The 18,662-nt window shown below is 41.3% G+C and overlaps 2 protein-coding genes across 2 annotated transcripts; both read left to right on the forward strand.

Moving 5' to 3' along the window:
* The first annotated feature begins 659 nt into the window (after positions 1–659).
* LOC117442468 (gastrula zinc finger protein XlCGF57.1-like) lies at positions 660–11,793 on the forward strand. The gene is made up of 2 exons (XM_034078474.1): positions 660–938; positions 10,009–11,793. Exons 1-2 carry the CDS (start codon positions 767–769, stop codon positions 11,160–11,162), a joined length of 1,326 nt encoding a protein of 441 aa, XP_033934365.1. The 5' UTR covers positions 660–766; the 3' UTR covers positions 11,163–11,793.
* Positions 11,794–13,956: 2,163 nt separating this feature from the next.
* Positions 13,957–17,971, forward strand: LOC139432840 (uncharacterized). Its single transcript, XM_034078472.2, has 2 exons — positions 13,957–14,955; positions 15,074–17,971. Exons 1-2 carry the CDS (start codon positions 14,763–14,765, stop codon positions 16,207–16,209), a joined length of 1,329 nt encoding a protein of 442 aa, XP_033934363.1. The 5' UTR covers positions 13,957–14,762; the 3' UTR covers positions 16,210–17,971.
* The last annotated feature ends 691 nt before the right edge of the window (positions 17,972–18,662 follow it).

An 18,662-nucleotide genomic window follows, 5' to 3' on the forward strand; every position in this document is an offset into this window, starting at 1 on the left:
AGTGTATCTCGAGCGGGTTTCTGAAACTTACCTACCCCACCTTTAATGTAAAAAGTATCCTACTTTTGTATTGTGTTAGCTGTAAATTGGCCCTTCAATAGTTTTCTATTTGTTAGATAGTTTACAGATGTGTATCTTCACTTTCAGTGTCAACCTGTATATTTTTTAGTTCTGTTTAATTGCTATTTTTGAAATGTTTATATGTTATAATTGTTCATACTAAATATGTGCAATGCCTTGCTTTTTATGCTACTGTAACGAAAGAACATCTTAATTTGGGATCAGTAAAGTATATCTTATTTTACGACAAGAGAAGAGTGTTAGATTCAGGGTTAGCTGATGAAAGTCAGCATGCCTGTGGGAATCTGGTAAGATTATCAGACAAAGTATTCAGCCTGTTAAGTGTTATTAAGATCAACCAAAGTTATAGAAATAATGTAGTGCTTGTTTTTTGAGTGTTTGTGTTGGTTTTTCCTGACAATCGACAAGAATAGATAACTACATTACAATAAATTAGAAAATGTGCCCTCTTGCATTGTTTGGTCACATTAGGAAAGTAACACTCCAGTCCAGTAGGTGGCGGCAACGCACCCCAAACGCTGGTTGCCCCTATGGTTGCATGGTTGCCACCCGCGATCAAACCGGAAGTACAAGGAGCAATGCTAACATCATTAGCTGAGCTCTGAGCGGTATTTCCGAGGGCGCGACGCCTGGTACGACGTTGTAGTGGTTTCGTGGATAATTGTTAACTTATATTTAGGCAACGATGTATTCAGTTGAGTGTTTTAGGACATATGTCAACCAGCGACTAGCTGCTGCTGCTGAAGAAATAGTTGGAGTTTTTCAGAAAACTATCGCCGAGTACAAAGAAGAGATCGATCGTCAGAGCAGACTGGTGGAAGTCGTTCGGACACAGGAAATAAAGATACACACGATAGGTGATTATCAATATCAAACAGAGACATGTGAATTATATATGAATCTGTGTTTTCATATATAATGTATCAGGTACTAAAATGTTCTTGTGGCTGTGGACAGGGAGACTGGGGATGGCTGCAACTCGCCTTATTCATCCAATCAGAAACATGCTAGTCTCGGATGACCTCATGCTGTAGATGCTCAGCAGATACATTGTGCATGTGCTTTTGCAATTATTGAAAAGATAGGTTTTGCAGGTGTAAAAGTATTTTCTTTTTATTTAGTGTAAAAGTACAATAGTATTTGCATCAAAATATACTTAAAGTGCTCCTTATGCAGGGTAGTTTGTGAATTTACTCCAGGTGTAACTAAAGTCTTATTTAAATGTTGATTATATTTCACACATTGAATCCAAATCTGTAAAGTAAGTAACTAAAGGTACAAAATAAATGCAGTGGAGTAAAAGTACACTATTTACCTCTGAATTGTAGTGGAGTAGAAGTACTAAGTAGCAAAACATTGAAATTCTTACTTACTTACGGAGTAAATGTACTCAGTGGCCGTTTCTCAATGTCGAGTATACCTGCTGCTGAGCCCCTATTTCAAGTATACGCAGGGTTGCCAACTTTGGGTACCTGGCTGGAGTGAGATTTTGATATCATGGGTTTAATTACACATATGCGCACTAAATGACTGCTTTCGTGTCAGTAGCGGGACCTTAGCATATATATAGGATATATATATATATATATCAGTGCTGTCAGAATTATCGCGTTAACGGCGGTAATACATTTTTTGAATTAATTGCGTTAAAATATTTAACGCATGTGCAGAATGGCCCGCCCCATACGTGCTACCAGTGGCAGCGCCAGGGTATGACTGGGGTAGGCTACACCCATACCAAGAAATGGCTTAGCCCCACCATGAAAAATGATGTTAAAGTAAGCAAAATAAAGTCTGCCAACTCGCGCGGAGTAAATTGCACAGACAGCAGTTAGTAAGATTGATTTCAGTAGCCACGGTTTTGAAAACTTTTGTCACGTAGTGATCGTCTTCTCAATAGAACATCTTTGATAACGGCGTGGTGTTGTTGCAGGAAGTCCCGGCGGAGAATACTTTTGCTGTAGTACAGGGGCGCACATAACTGGTACGCAGGTTATGTGCGTAATCTGAAATGCGTACCGTCACTTGTGTCACAAAGCGCATTTGCGTACCGACGTACTTGTGAAGCTTTTCCAGAAGGCGGTTAGATCACCGGACGACAGAGTCGGTCTCCGTGTGCACAGACAGGGCTGCTGTTAACGTCGATCTGTACAACGGACTTGTGCCAAAACTACGCCAACCGGCTGCGGAGGGAGACTCCCCCCCCCCCCCTTCTTATGACCCACACATCGTTTTACGTCGCTGATTTTCTCCACAACACCGCTCACAACAACATCAATAGAGTACTGCGTCGGGTAGTTTTTAATATATACGAAGCCAGATTAAATTAAAGAACTACTTCTCCAATCATATACCTTTCTCCAGAGTGCCATGGTGCATTGTTTATTAATATGGTTCAGCTGCATTACTGCCTGCTGCAGTGCTGCTCGTCTACCGGAGTTTATTCTCCCGTTAACTCGCGGCAGCGGCCGCTGTAAAGTTTTCATTGTCTGACTGTCACAAGCAGCTGATAAATATCCCCCATCCCCATAAGTGAATGTGTTTTAGTCTGAAAGCTGTTTGGCATCACAACGCTGTTATGAAAGTTTCTCTGGCATTCTACAGGTGATGTTAGCTAATCAGACTATCTTGACTACTTGTTATCAGGGCCGTATCCACCATTGAGGTCACCGAGATCCGGACATCGGTCATTTTTTCCGAGCTGTGTATATAACAAATCTTGTGAAATAACTGCACTAAACAGGGTTCTTTGTAGTGCTTCCATTTACTGACGATGGGGGCGCTGCATAACTACGTAGCCTCGATTAAATAAACAGAAGAAGACCATATGTATCAACAAACCACCGCAGCTCGGACTTGTATCGGAGCAGCGAAGGAGTGATGAAGTATAGAGATCTGAGTCCAGCAGGATGCTTGTGTTTCTGTTCATCAGGATATCATATGACCTGCAGATCCTGTGTGAACGCTCTACGTTAGTCAGTGGACGTCCGACAACATGCACACTAACTTATATTGCAGCTATCGGCTATACTTTTGTTTAAATTGCGTGAATAAACTAGCTAGAGAGCTAATAATAAGTTAATAACATTCATCCCATGTCAGAAGGATTACCTTTTAACAAACGTTGTAATGCTTTTCTTTCATTTCAATTTTAGTAAAACATTGAAGACATAACATTGTTTTCTTTTTACACTGACTGTGCTATAATGAAAAGACTACATCAGTCGAAGCTCAGCTTTGGTAAGGAAGAGACAGGACAGGCAGAGACAAAGAGAGAGAGAGAAAGTGATGGAAGTCAGGGAGGAACTGCAGGTACCAGTGATGCAAATTAGTCACTTTTCGGCGCCTCCCGCTTTTTTAACGCTGATTTGGGTGACTTGTGTAATGTGGGGTGGGGGGGAGTCCGTCCAACTGACGGACAACTTCTCACTTCGAAAAAGAAGAAATCTAGATCGCAAAAATAATTAACATTACATTGCATTTTGCTGACGCTTTTATCCAAAGCGACTTACAATAAGTACATTCGACCAGGAAGACACAACCTTGAAGAAAACAGAATCATATAAGTACATCAGGTTTCATAGAGCCAAACATTTCAAGTGCTACTCAACTGGCCAATAATAAGCCAGTCCTTTTATTAGTATATATTAGTATATATATAGTATATATTATTAGTATATATATATATAGTCCTTTATTAGTATATAAGTGCTCTGTTAAATTAAACAAGCGAGTGCCTGTTTTTCCTGGCCAAGGACAGGTTCCTTTAACACAACACGAGCGTAATGTGTATAGTCTGAAAGGAGTGTTGACTAGAGTGCTGATGGAGAGCACCGGAATGCCGCTCCAGCTCTTCAAATATTGCAGTACCCATAAGGAGCCGTACACATACCGCAGTGTTTGCGTGGCTGTGTCTTTAGTTGTAAGCACAGTGGCGATCTGTTGTCATTAGCATCTGGTTAGCTAACTATGCTAACGAATTTAAAGAGCTTTTCTACATTCAGGTGGAAGAGACTCTCCTGAGAGGCTCACATAACCTCAGCTCACTGAGGTTAAGGCACACCTTGATATGATCATTATAGTTATTGAGACATTAGAGACTAAATGAAAAACAGGTATAACATACTATATGACGGTAACAAATTAAATTGTTAAAAATAACAAGAATAGAGTTTAAAAGGGGAGTGATTTGTAAAATATCCAAAAAGAAAAATCTGCTTACAGTTCTGTTTCATATGGGTGTTGAGAGATGTATCCATAGATCTCTTCATTTTGCTCTCAAAGTGCACCAGATTGATGCTTTTAACTTCAATATAAATAAATTTAAAAAAAAAATCTTCCCAGGGGAGCATGCCCCCGGACCCCCCTAGAGGAGGTTAGGTCCCCCCCCACTTAAATCATGTTCACATGGATAGGATACTAAATACATTTGCACACATCTTGTGTCCATATCTTTCTGTTTTGGTGGTCATGCCACAACCGTGCACGTGCATGCATGATGAGATATCTGGATTAAGAGGTTGCTTTTTCTTTGCACAGCATGAAAGAAAGGCCAAATTAATGGGCTGTGATTATAGTTTTTTTTAAGCAGAGGTTGAGTTTAATAATGTGTACGTCCCTCGGAGGATGTTGTAAAAATTGAAAGGAAAAAGGTCCCCACCCCTGCTGTAAATAATAATAAAAACCCTTGATTTTTAACTTAACATCTCTGTCTCCTATTGATCTGAGTATATTATAAAGAATAGCTCGTTAATTGAAGCATTATAGCACAGGCCTTTGTCAGATGGTATATTACGCTGTTTTTTTTCTCCTTCGAATATTTCTCTCTTTTTTCACCATACCTGTGTTTGCATCACTAAGATACAGTCACGCAAAAGAATGTAGGCTTAATATCCCCATCTATCTATCTATATAACAATAGTCTTCATTTATAATATAGACAATAGGGATCATTTTTAAAACAACATACATCTATTGCAGTTATGATGTCATAATAACATACAATTGTATAAAACACAATTTGCTTACATCTTTGTTCTCTTTTGAGAATCAAACAAAACAGATTTAGAAAAAAAAAATGCAAACAAACAAGTGAAATGAACTAAATGGCTGAATTGCTTTTAATTCACTGGCAGGAGCGACAAGTGAGGAGGAGCAAAAAGTGAACAACGAGGGAGAGATTAAACAAAGAGAAAGACTGGAGGACAGAGAGAGTAATGAACAGGAAGAAGACAGAGAGACTAAAGAAGATGGAAGAGAGACATGGAAAATGAATGTTGACAATGTTTTGTGATTATTTTAGCCTCTTCTGCATGTCCAGATCATTAATAGTAACAATCAACTGATTCTTATGTATTACACTTTCAAAAATAATGTATGCTGCAGCCCACTGACTTGGTTTGAAATTAATATATTATCCAATGTGTGACCCCCCACAGGACTTAAAAAGCACCTAACTAGATCACGAAAATCCCCAAAATCTCGGGGGGTATACCCCCGAACCCCCCTAGCATGATTGGACCTCGGTATTTAGGAAATCCTGGATACGGCACTTTGCTCAGCGCTACTGCTTGTTACAACTTGTATTCGCCGTACTCACCATGAACTGTTATTGCTGCCGAGTGGGGCCAGCTGAGAGAATGGACCAGACTCCAGCAAAGGTAAATTGTGTCTAGAGTGCGCCATCTTGTGGGATCAACTGAAATGCCGGGTATTGCAGGAAAAAGACAAAAATAATGCGGTCTTTACTATAATTTGGACAACTTTGTACCAATATTCGGCGGGCCGGATTCAAAAGCACAACTGGCCGGATATGGCCCGCGGCCCTTAGTTTGCCCATGCCTGCGCTAGCCAGAACTACGCCTAGTGGAAATGCAACCAAAAACATATGTTCAAATATGTGTGTGTAACTAGCACATGGTTTTATGTCATGGCTGACTACTGCAACACGTTTTTGTCCATAGTTAATGAGCCATGTTGTGATAGAGGTGGGGAGCCTCCGGGCCGTATATGGACCGCGAGACCATTTGGTATGGCCCTCGAGGTGTGTGTTTATAAATTAAACACACGCAAATAATCAAAGAAATCTAGAGTTTGTTTTATTTGAGTTTGATGCATACACATACTGTACTGTATATGATGATTGTTGAAAATGCCCTTTTACCATAAAAGGCCATAAAAACTGTGTGGTCAGTCAACAAATAAATAATTGTGGTTATTTGTGGCCCATTTGATAAAAAAAATGCAAACAAATAATTTTTTCTTGGTCTGGCAGTTAAAGGGTTAAAAACAAATATCGCAAAAATATTTGTCAGAAAAATCGCAATTAGATTTTTTTTTTTTTCTCCCAAAATCGTACCGCCCTAATGCATATGCGAGTCATGGCAAGATATCTGGATTAAGAGGTTGCTTTTTTTTTGCACAGCATGAAAGAAAGGCGAAATGAATGAGCTGTGATTTTAGTATTTTTAAGCAGAGGTCAATAATTTGTACGGCCCTCGGAGGATTTCGAAGAAATTGAAATGGCCCTTGAGAGGAAAAAGGTTCCCCACCCCTGTGATAGACCATCCAGCAGCATTTTTTTAAAGTTATTTTGGGGTGATTTAAAGGATGTTTAACCCAAATACAAAGTTATATTGCTTATTTGAACATGCAAAAGTGATTTTGAGGTAAATAATGAGGATAGTTCACCCAAAAAGACGCAGTTCATATTTTGCAGAGTGAGCCAAAAATCAGTTTTATATCAGTTGCCGTTTTGGACTATAAATAATACTATCTTATTATTGTATGAATACAAAAATTACATATTTTAAGAATACTATGCTCATTGTGACAAAAACGGAAAGTTAAATAGTGAAATAAGAGTATTGTTTAAATGTTGCGACTTGCGACCTTCCGTGATGTGTGTTGCAATATTCAACCTTTTACCTTTGAAATGTATATTGTTAACAATCTGTCATATGTATTCATCTTTAAATTATGTGGGTAATTAGGACATATCGTATATGATATGTATGTTTATTATAGGGCTGTGCGATTATGGCAAAAATCATAATCACGATTATTTGGGTCAATAATTGATATCACAATTTATTTTGACGATTATTCATTATTGAACTTTAAAACAAATAATGTTTTACCAATAAACAAGATCAACAAATATGTTGGAGCGCACTTCCAAAACCATACTAAACATATATTAATATGATAAATAAAAATAAATTAGACCAAAATAAATTAAATCAAATATGTTGCAGTGCACTGTCACAACATACTGAAAACTCCTTAACATATAGCCAACATTTTGGTAAAACATATTCAACCACTCAGTTAAACGTTGAAGGCTGGCCAACCGTCATGGTCCAGAAGTAACAGGAAATAAATGTTGAACTACAATTTAAGTTCAAATAAAAGATGTTTGGTCACCATGGCAAATGCTCGTAGGGCTGCTCGTGTCATCTCTTAAAGATTTTTTGCAAGAAACACCAGCCTGTTTACATGGTCTGGTTTCAGAGATGAGCGCAGGCAGGTGACAATATTGCCACCTGGACTGAAGACCCTCTCTGAAGAGGAACTTGTGGCAGTGCTGCCACATATGACGCAGGAAAAACAGAAAAGACTCTGAACCCTTTCTTTGCCATTATATAAAAATAGTGTTGCTACAAAAGTATAAATTAGGCTTACTAATAAGACAACTCAGATCTGAAGCTACACAGGAATCTGCTGCCAAAGCGCAATAAAAAAGACAAAATTAATAGAATCAAACCCTTTTTTTGTTGCATTTTATTAGAGTATAAAAAGAAATGCCTTTAAAATAGGATGCAAGCAACACTAGTTTCTTAACCTGAATTGATAATAATAACTATAATCAATTTAAGTTTGCATTCTTATACCATTTTGTACAATAATTATAATGAATAAGTTCAAACAAACTAAAACTTACAGCTGATTAATAACGGTATCTAACTTGAGTTTTTATTATATCAAAAACCTGTTGAAATACTTCTGTTATTTTTACTGTCCCCAAAAGCGCCTCGGAAGCCTCCAGGAATGCTTCTTTCACAACTTCGCCGTCTTTGAAAGACTTCATGTGTTTCGCAAGAACGTGACTGACACGATAAGATGCTATGGTAGCAGCCTTGCTCTTGATGTTGGGCCTGGTGAAAATGGACTGCTGTGCATTTAGCTGTCCTTTCAGGCCCCTCCCCTTTTGGGAGCGTAGGGCAGAATTAGGAGGGAATTCCGTCTCGTAGCGTTTGTGCACTGTTTTGAAATGCCGCTCCTAAATTACCCTGCTTCGATAAAGCCACGCTCGCATTGCAGATGAGACAGATGGACTTTGAATTGGAATAGATACAAAAATAATCATCCTCCCACTCGAAGTGAAAATTATATATTTTGGGCTTTTTTGCTTCTGTCATAATTGCGGTCTTGTGTGTGTGCGGACTGTCACTCCTGTTGACACGGACAACGTCAGCGCACTAGTGCCCACTGCCCACCAGCCACGCCCCGACACATGGGGTGACGCCGGCCAATCACAAAGCTTTGATGCGTTCAAGTGCATTATTCTGGCACAGGAAGATTATGTTATAGGACATTAACGATAAAACAGAATATTGTTGTTCTATTTTTAGACACATCTCGCGATCGACTGGGAATCTCCCTGCGATCGATCGACTGGTTGGGCACCCCTGGGCTAGACCATAGGTCCGTTGTGGTCGCAAAGTAGTCAGCTGAAGCCACATCTCTCTCAACATCCTCACGGCATTTGTCATATAGCGCAGGCAGCGCAGACCTGCTGAAATAATACCGAGGCGGCATTACGTAACGCTTGTCCAATGTGTTGACAAGTTGGACTGTTTGCTACCAGTGCTAACTGGGCACATATCTTTAGCGATGTGAAATGTAATGGCACCTGTAACATCTCTGTGTCTCTGCGAGCTCGTCGCCTAGGCCGTTGCTCTGTACAATACGTCCTGAATCGATGACTGTGATGATGTGGTGGATGAAGTCGAGCGGGCATCTGCTTTTTGTTGTATTATTGCCTGGTCGTATTGCACTTTGTGGTTGTATTTCAGATGATTAAAGAGATTGGTTGTGTTGGCGTGTGGTGCCAACACAACCTGGTAACAAATCCTGCACTGTACTTTGTTTTGCTCCACGTCGGACTCCTGAAAGCCAAAGTACTTCCAAATAGTGGAAATAGTTGTACCCTTCTTTTTAACGAGTTGCTGCTCTTGTTCTGACATCTTCGCTCGCGCTGAACACTCACAACACATGTCACTCTCACGTGGCCGAGTGGGCTTTTAGGGAGGGGCGAAAGCGCACCCAGCTAAATAATCGTATTTTGTCAATTATGTTGTTTTCATAATCGTCGCACGCCATAATCGTAATCGCGATTAAAATACGATTAATTACACAGCCCTAGTTTATTATATAAAAAATGTGTTGGTCTAGTCCAGTGTTTCTCAAACTTTTTCATACCAAGGACCACTTAACCAATAAAAAAACACTCGCGGACTACCTAACTCCACAAATATAATAGAACAGATTATAAATCGCCTGAAAATGATACAAACAAGTGGCAACATGTGTGATGAAGGTGTTGTGCTGGGCTATATCATGCAATCAAAAGTGAAACTTACGCTCGCTCCATTGCGGAGATGTTCCCGCGAGAGTGCGGAGAACTTAAATGTATTTATTTATTTCAAATGTGAAATGTTACCAATATACTCACGGACCACTAGGGGGCGCTCACGGACCACACTTTGAGAAGCACTGGTCTAGTCGAATAGTCTCTGATAAACTAAGAGACATGCAAAAAGTGATTCAATTGTCCCCAGTCTCCCCTACAACGTTACATGTAGCCTACTAAAGTCTCCTTATGTCTGCAGTAGTATTTATTCCTCTGGTTTTCTGTCCCTTCAGATCTCCCAGAGCAACACGTCTGTAAGGAGGAGGAGGAGGACGATGACGAGGAGGAGGAAGAGGATGAGGAGGAATTCTTTGATGAGCAGGAGCCTTTAAAGATTAAAGAGGAGCAGGAGGAGCTGTACACCAGTCAGGAGGGAGAGCCGTTTAGATGCATAGTGAAGCAGGAGATCGATGCCTTTATCCTGACTGCATCTGATGAGGAGAGTGAGCACCAGCTCCTCTCTCAAAACTCTCATGTAGCTGAGAGCCAAGATCAGGTAGGAGGCGAGCAAGCCTCAGGATCAACTAGAAGTGCAGAGCCAAGACCACAGAATCAACATTTTGAAAGCAAAAGTCCCAGTAACGATGTAAACAACACTAACTTGTCAGAGATGCACAGTGATACTCACACAGGTAAACAGCTTTTAATATGCGTCACATGTGGAAGAGATTTTAAATTTAGATCCTCGCTGGAGAGACACCTGTTAATCCACACAGGTGAGAAGCCATTTTCATGCAACCAATGTGGGAAAGCTTATCAAAGTAATAGTCACCTGGTAAACCACATCAGAACCCACACAGGGGAGAAGCCATACTCTTGCCAAACATGTGGGAAACAATTCTGTCGACCATCAGAATTGAAAAACCATATCAGAATCCACTCAGGTGAGCGGAACGAATTTCCCTGCAACACATGCGGGAAGATATTCACTCAGAAATCAGTATTGAAAATTCATATTAGAACCCACACAGGTGAGACGCCATATTCTTGCCAAACATGTGGCAAAAGTTTCCGCTATTACGGTCACTTGACAGAACACATGAGAATCCACACAGGAGAGAAGCCGCACACATGCAGCTTCTGTGGGAGAGCTTTCAGGCTTAGAAGTAACTTGACAGACCACATGAGAATCCACACAGGGGAGAAGCCGTATCCTTGCAGCTTCTGCGGCAAAGATTTCAGTTCTAAAAGTAACTTGAGGAGCCACATGAGAACCCACAAAGGGGATAAGCAGTTTTCTTGCTGCTTCTGTCAAAAAGATTTTAGATCTAGCTGTAACCTGACAAGACATATGAAAACGCACACGGAGGAAGAGCTGTATGACGTCAGCACAGAGGCTCCAGAGACTCAAGAGAATCAGGAGGAAGCCAGTCGGGAAAACCTGTAAATGGATTGGTTATTCATTGTGAAAATGTTAAGAATGTAGTGTACTTGATGTTCTTTAAACTGAAAATAAGCAAAACATTTTGAGGTGTTTTTTTAAGGGTAATCTTCTGGTCAGGTCCACTTAAGATCAAGCTGGGCTGTGTGTGGCCGATTAACTGAAATGAGTTTGACACTATTCATATACACTGCCTCAGCAATGAAGCAACTGAGGTTATACCCGTGGATGTAGTTCTACTTGTGAACATACTGGAGCACCCCAATGGCGCCTGCACACAAGTTTGGCATATTTCGAAGGATATGTAACCACTGTCAATTCATGCTCTCCCGCAGGGCCGCCCCTCCCTACACGCAGACTGCATGGGGCCTCATCTTGCGGAGGGGGCCTCATCTTATGCGCAAATACGGCGCAATTCATCTTATGCGCAAATGCGGCGCAATTATGCACTCCACAGTTTCCTCACTGTGAGGCTCCGGCGGTGGCACTAACAGTTATCTTATGCCATAACTTGCTAACATGCTTGTATATAATGTATATTGAACTTCCAACACTATATTGAACCCAAAGGTCAAACTTTGAATGATTTGTTGATTACTGTGGTCACATGATCAAATAAAGTAAACGGTTCACGGTATATTGAGTTGTGAGAGTTTCTTTAGCACACTTTTTTTATTAAACGTGTTTAAAGGGTGATATGTGCATCAATAGAGTTGTATGGCTGACAATGTATGCATAAGTCACATTAACATAAGGAATCTAACTTCGATACAACCAAAGTTAATATCTAGGCCGATACCGAACTCTGCTAAGGCTCCGGTGAACGGCCGTCCAATCTTTTTAGGACTAAACCCCCAGAATCTACACGCAAGGTCAACGTAATCTTCTTAGGGGGGCATTTACAGCGTGGCCTCTAACACCAAACTGCCCGTCGTATCCCTATTTTAGGCACTCCAGCCACGGATGTCCGACCGCTAGGATAGCAAAACGGAGTGTATAGTGTAGTAGGTGTTGGTGGGCTGGTAGAACCCCAGAGCAGTATCTAAACTGCCCCTGGAGGGGAAACCCTGTGTCGTTGGGAGACCCCCTGGTAATTAGAGCAGCTTCAGGTCCCACAATCCCCCCCAATGTTGATTCCCTTATACCACTTAAAATAATGCAAATGTAAAATCAAGCAGCCAGAGTCAAACATTAATATCACAGCAGTGATATTACCACATCAGCAGAGCATATGTCATATTTCAACATCAACCACAGTTGCCAATATGAAACTACAGTTTAACCTTAGCAGAGTTTCTATTCCCCTCTAAACAATTTCAAATCCAAATGATCAACTAATGTCATCCTTTTCCAAGGAAGGGTGTTCTTTCCTCACTCTAAGCACAAGCAGATACCTTCAGAGACCACGAGAGAGACCAGGAGTTGGGTCGAAATGTACAAAGTACAAACCGGTTTTATTAAGGTTTTAACAAAAATAGAGGATTACAAGACACAATAAAATACAAAAGCAACAGGTTCACAAGTCAAATGTCCTAAAGCCGTCTAAAAGAGCCCAAACCCAGGGCTTGGGCCTCATTTCTTTAAACGTCTCCTGCTTCCCCTCCTCTCTCCTCGGTTCCCCTCCTCGGTCCTCCGCTCGCATCTTCTGTGGGCGGGACTAAAGAGACTTCTCAATTCTTAAATGTCCCCTCCTCGACTCCCCTCCTCGAGACTTAGTCCCGCCCACAGGAGATGCGAGCGGAGGACCGAGGAGGGGAACCGAGGAGAGAGGAGGGGAAGCAGCAGACGTTTAAAGAAATGAGAACTCCTCTCCTCTGAGCGGTAATATTAAAGCGACGTCCGTTCATTATTACGTGGCAACAGCTGCATCAGCTGTCGAGTGTTTTGTCATATTTTATAATCTCTGTTAGATCAGCTGAACATTGTTCCCCCACATATTTTATTTTAATTCATTGAGAGTGCGGTATAATGAGACAATAACAGGCTACAGATGCGGGAACACACACACAAATATATTTATATAGATATATGCAATTTAAAGTATGAGAGCACTCTCATAATAACGTAACACAATCAGAGACTGGATATATCCCCCCCCCCTCTCTCTCTGGTCGCTGAAATGGGGAATTGAAATTACGGGCCAAAAGTTGTATTTGCAAGTATTAAAAGTAAGCAGAGGACACCAAACCAACTGAGACCTGTCTGTCCGCCGCATCTGCGCACTGTACAACACACACCGACACACTGTACAACACGCACCGACACACTGTACAACACGCACCTACACACTGTAGCCTACCACACACACACTTACACACTGTACCACACACACCTACACACTGTACCACACCCACCTACAGCTCCTAAAGCATATAATCAGGCTACAGCGGTTGTGTATTTTATTATGTGAAGCACTAAATGGTTTTAGAAAAATATCGACTCTTTGTTTGTAGATATCTACTAAACTAAAGCAAATAAAGAGAGTAGGCCTGTTATACTGAGTGATATATATTTTACACACTGCTCTGCTTTCTGCACGGGCCTCACAGCTGTTCTCTCTGGAAACATCGCGTTGCGATGAGAGCAGTTTCTAAAATAATATCCAGGGGATGCATGCAGAGCTGTCATTGGCTGAGATAAGTCCGGCCGTGCGTCACGCCTCCACCGTTCCCGGAAATGCATCCGCGGAGGAGCCGTGGAGGAACCATCAGTGTATCCTCGGTTATAGCTCCTCCAGAGAGCCTCCTCGACGCTCGATCCTCGGTCCTCGGTGTGCATTTAGAGAAATGAGACGTCCTTCAAAATGGCGCGCTGAAATTCATTTCCGGGTCACTACCGGAGGACCGAGGAGTCGAGGAGGGGAAATTTGAGTATTGAGAAGCCTCTTAAGTCTCGAGGAGGGGAGTCGAGGATAGGAATCGAGGAGGGGAAATTTGAGTATTGAGAAACCTCTCACGTGTGTGTGTTTATACAGTCTATGGCTGTGACGTAATATCTCTTCTTTTTTTCGAGGGAAGGGGGGTCAGAGGGCCTAGGTATAAAAGTCACGGCTCGCCACTGGGTCTGACATGGACACTTGAACGGCAGAACTGTCAACAATTGGTGGTATTTTAAATCTAAATCTGTAAATAAATGTAGTTAGTAGAAAGTACAACATGTGCCTGCAAAATGTAGTGGAGTAAAAGTATAAAGTAGCAAACTTTGAAAATACCCAACTTAAACAAGTTCTTCGTTTTACTCTTTTTTAAGTACTTGTGTAAATGTACTTAGTTACTTTACACCACTGGTAATTACGTTACATTTTAATCTATTACTCACCAAGCATACACACTCATTTGGATTCATGTCCATTAATACAAGTGGACACGAAGGCGAGGGTGAGCAACCCACTTATTTTCTTTTTTATTATTAATCCTGACAGTAGACTTCTGTACACTCCAGCCCAATAGGGGGCGGTAAACCACTAAATCGTTGCTCACAAATGCCAATTAAATAAGAAGTAGAAGAAGAAAACATGCAGCGGAAGTAAACAATAAACGCTTTTACCGTTAGCTCAGCGCTATCGATTAGTCAACTAATGTTGTATTATTTTCATGTGGTGAAACAATGACTTCTATTATGGCCACAATGTCTTCAGTTGACTTTTTGAGAGGGTTTGTTAACGAGCGACTCTCTGCTGCTGCTGAAGAAATATTTGGAGTTTTTCAGAAAACGATCGTAAATTACGAGGAGGAGATCAGACGGCAGCGCAGACTGCTGGATGTCGTTTTGAAACCGGAAATAAATATATACAGGATAGGTAGGTAACACGTACTAACTGCATTAATAGAAAACATAGACATTCGCAACGTTGCTTTTACTTAAGTTCCATTATGTGTACAGCATTATCCTATTTTATTTGTTCTCTGTCCCTCCAGAGCTCCCACAGCATCCTATCTGTGAGGAGCAGGTTCTCTCTGAGCAGCAGCTCTGTATTCAGGAGAGGAACTCCAGTCTGGACCAAGAGGACCCAGAGCCTCCACAGATTAAAGAGGAGCAGGAGGAGCTGTGCACCAGTCCGGAGGGAGAGCAGCTTGGACTGGAGCAGGACACTGATGCCTTCATGTTGACTGCTACCAAGGAGGAAAGTGAGCACCAGCTCCACAACTCTCATGTAGCTGAGAGCCAAGATCAGGAAGGAGGTGAGCAAGACTCAGGATCAACTGGACATGCAGAGCCAAAACCACATCACAAAGGCAAAAGTCAAAGTAAAGATGTAAACAACATGAACTTGTCAGAGATGCACAGTGATACTCAACAGTCTTTAAAATGTGATACATATGGAATGTATTTCCAGGAAAAATCATCACTGGACAAACATCTGAAAATCCACACAATAAAAAAAACACTTTCTTGCAACACTTGTGAGAAAATATTTGCTAATAAATCAGAATTAATCATTCATACAAGAATCCACACAGGTGAGAGGCCATATTTGTGCCAAATGTGTGGGAAAGCTTTCAAAAAAAATAGTCACTTGAAAGAGCACGTGAGAATTCACACAGGGGAGAAGCCATTTTCGTGTCAGACGTGTGGGCAAGGTTTCTGTCGATCATCAGCTTTGAAAAATCATCTGAAATTCCACATGAGGGGAAGCCATGTTCTTGCAAAACATGTGGGAAATGTGTCCGGTAAAAATACCATATTCAGTAGTAACTTGGGAAGCCACACAGGAACACACACAGGGGAAAAGTTGAATCCCTGCAGCACAGAGCCTCCACAGATTGAAGAGGAGCAGGAGGAGCTGTGCACCAGTCCGGAGGGAGAGCAGCTTGGACTGGAGCAGGACACTGATGCCTTCATGTTGACTGCTACTGTGGGAGAGAGTGAGCACCAGCTCCTCTCTCACAACTCTCATGTAGCTGAGAGCCAAGATCAGGAAGGAGGCGAGCAAGACTCAGGATCAACTGGACATGCAGAGCCAAGACCACAGAATGAATATCACAAAATTCAATATAATAATGTAAACAACACACATTTGTCAGAGTTGCATGGTTATACTGACTCGGGTTAAAAGCCTTTAACATATAACAAATGTAGAAAATATTGTAACTACAATTCATTACTTGAGAGACACCTGAGAACCCGCACAGGAGACAGGCCACTTACATTTAATGCTTGGTAAATCTTTTCAACATAATGGTTACTTGCAGGGTTAGGAGCACTACTTTAAAAAGGTCTTCCATTACAATTACAAATGGCCTTTTAAACCATTCAAGTAACCTAATGCCAGTCTCACAAAATACAACTAATGGGACCTGATAACTGTCCATTACTTTTGTTTTGTATTGTCTTTATTAAATGCAATGTCAATAGATACAAGAACAAAATAATATCGATAAGAGTAAACTTAAGTTTATGTAAGACGACAGAAATGCTATACTTTAGAAAAGAATAAACAAAGATATGTGGAAAACAAAATAGGTATCTTCTGCTCATTGTTTTGTCTTTAAGAGAAACCTATGGGCTCAGAACAGTCTCATAATACACACATGCACACAGAAGGATTCACACTTGTATTTCCGGATCCACACTTGTGTTTTTCAATGCACACACAAATGTGTTCCGTTTCATATACATGTAAATCAGTGCTTCTCAAAGTGTGGTCCGCGGACCACTGGTGGTCCGTGAGTGCCCCCTAGAGGTCCGTGAGTATATCGGTAAAATTTCACATTTGAAATAAATAAATACATTTCAGTTTTCCGCACTCTCGCGGGAATATCTCCGCAATGGATTGAGGTTCAGTTTCACTTTCGATTGCATGATATATCCCAACACAACATCTTCGTCACACATGTTGCCACTTGTTTGTACCATTTTCAGACGATTTGTAATCTGTTCTAGAAAAACGATGTGTTTTTTTATATTTGTGGAGTCAGGTGGTCCACGAGTGTTTTTTTATTGGTTAAGTGGTCCTTGGTATGAAAATGTTTGAGAAACACTGATGTAAATAAAATTCAATTACAGAAAAAAGTTTTACATATGTATTTTTGATCCTCACATATTTGTTTTCCGTTTAAAACCTCTGAACCTGCAAACACAAACAGCTTTCTGTGCACGGATCGCTGTGCATTCGTGTGTGGGTTTTTTGAGACTCCCCTGACGCTCACCCGATTCGTACTTGTAATTTTTTCTATCTATAGCCAATCAGATGTCTCCTTCATTCTAAGCCAATCACATGAGCACGCCCCCACGAGGGTATGATTTCTTGCGTTCATGACGTAGCGCTTGCACTGTCCGGTCAGCTCGCTAAACAGAGGGCGGAGCATCAGGTGATTATGCAGAGCTGCGTGTCTCCATCAGACTCAGCAGCTGATCTGATCTCTCTCTCGCGTCCGGTTACACTTCACTCGCGTTTATGTCCATATCGATCAGATCCAGCTCTCCTGATCGGCCTTTATAGAGTCTAGAGAGCACCGATCAAACTATTAAGAGCCGATAATGACCGGCGGGGCTCCCCCCGTTGACAGTTCACTGTCTAGCACTGGGTTCGTAGTGCACTGATCGATTAGGTTAAGCCAGTGTTTCTCAAACTTTTTCATACCAAGGACCACTTAACCAATAAAAAAACACTCGTGGACCACCTGACTCCACAAATATCAAAAGACACATCGTTTTTCTAGAACAGATTACAAATCGTCTGAAAATGGTACAAACAAGTGGCAACATGTGTGACGAATATGTTGTGCTGGGCTATATCATGCAATCGAAAGTTAAACTTAGCCTCGCTCCATTGCGGAGATATTCCTGCGAGAGTGCGGAAAACTGAAATGTATTTATTTATTTCAAATGTGAAATTTTACCGATATACTCACGGACCACTAGGGGGCGCTCACGGACCACCAGTGGTCCACGGACCACACTTTGAGAAGCACTGGGCTTAGCTAACCTGTAGCTGCTCCCTCCACACTCACAACTTCATCCAGACATAAATAAAGCAGCTGTATTCGCCACACAGGAAACACACATTTAAAACGGTTTTGCCTGCCGTTTTTGTGTACACAAGCATTCATCAATGGTTCGGAAAGTGGCGCGGTGCCTTAATAATATAAAGGCTTGTATTTACGTGCATTTCCTGTTCGGAAAGTGGCGCTGTACTGAGAGTGGAGGTGTCCTGATATTAGCGCCTGCAGGCAGGCTCCATGGACCTGTCAGCTCCGGACTGCGCAAAATGCGTACATGAAGCGCTACGTCATGAACGCAAGAAATCCACCCTCGTGGGGGCGCACTCATGTGATTGGCTTAGAATTGAGGAGACATCTGATTGGCTATAGATAGAAAAAATTACAAGTACGAATCGGCTGAGGGGAGTCTAAAAAAACACACACACGAATGCATAGCGATCCGTGCACAGAAAGCGGTTTGTGTTTGCAGGTTCAGGGGATTTAAACGGAAAACAAATGTGTGGATCAAAAATACATATGTAAGACTTTTTTCTGTAATTGAATTTTATTTACATGTATATGA

This window comes from Pseudochaenichthys georgianus, unplaced genomic scaffold (assembly GCF_902827115.2).
Source record: "Pseudochaenichthys georgianus unplaced genomic scaffold, fPseGeo1.2 scaffold_435_arrow_ctg1, whole genome shotgun sequence".
NCBI classification, from domain to species: domain Eukaryota; kingdom Metazoa; phylum Chordata; class Actinopteri; order Perciformes; family Channichthyidae; genus Pseudochaenichthys; species Pseudochaenichthys georgianus.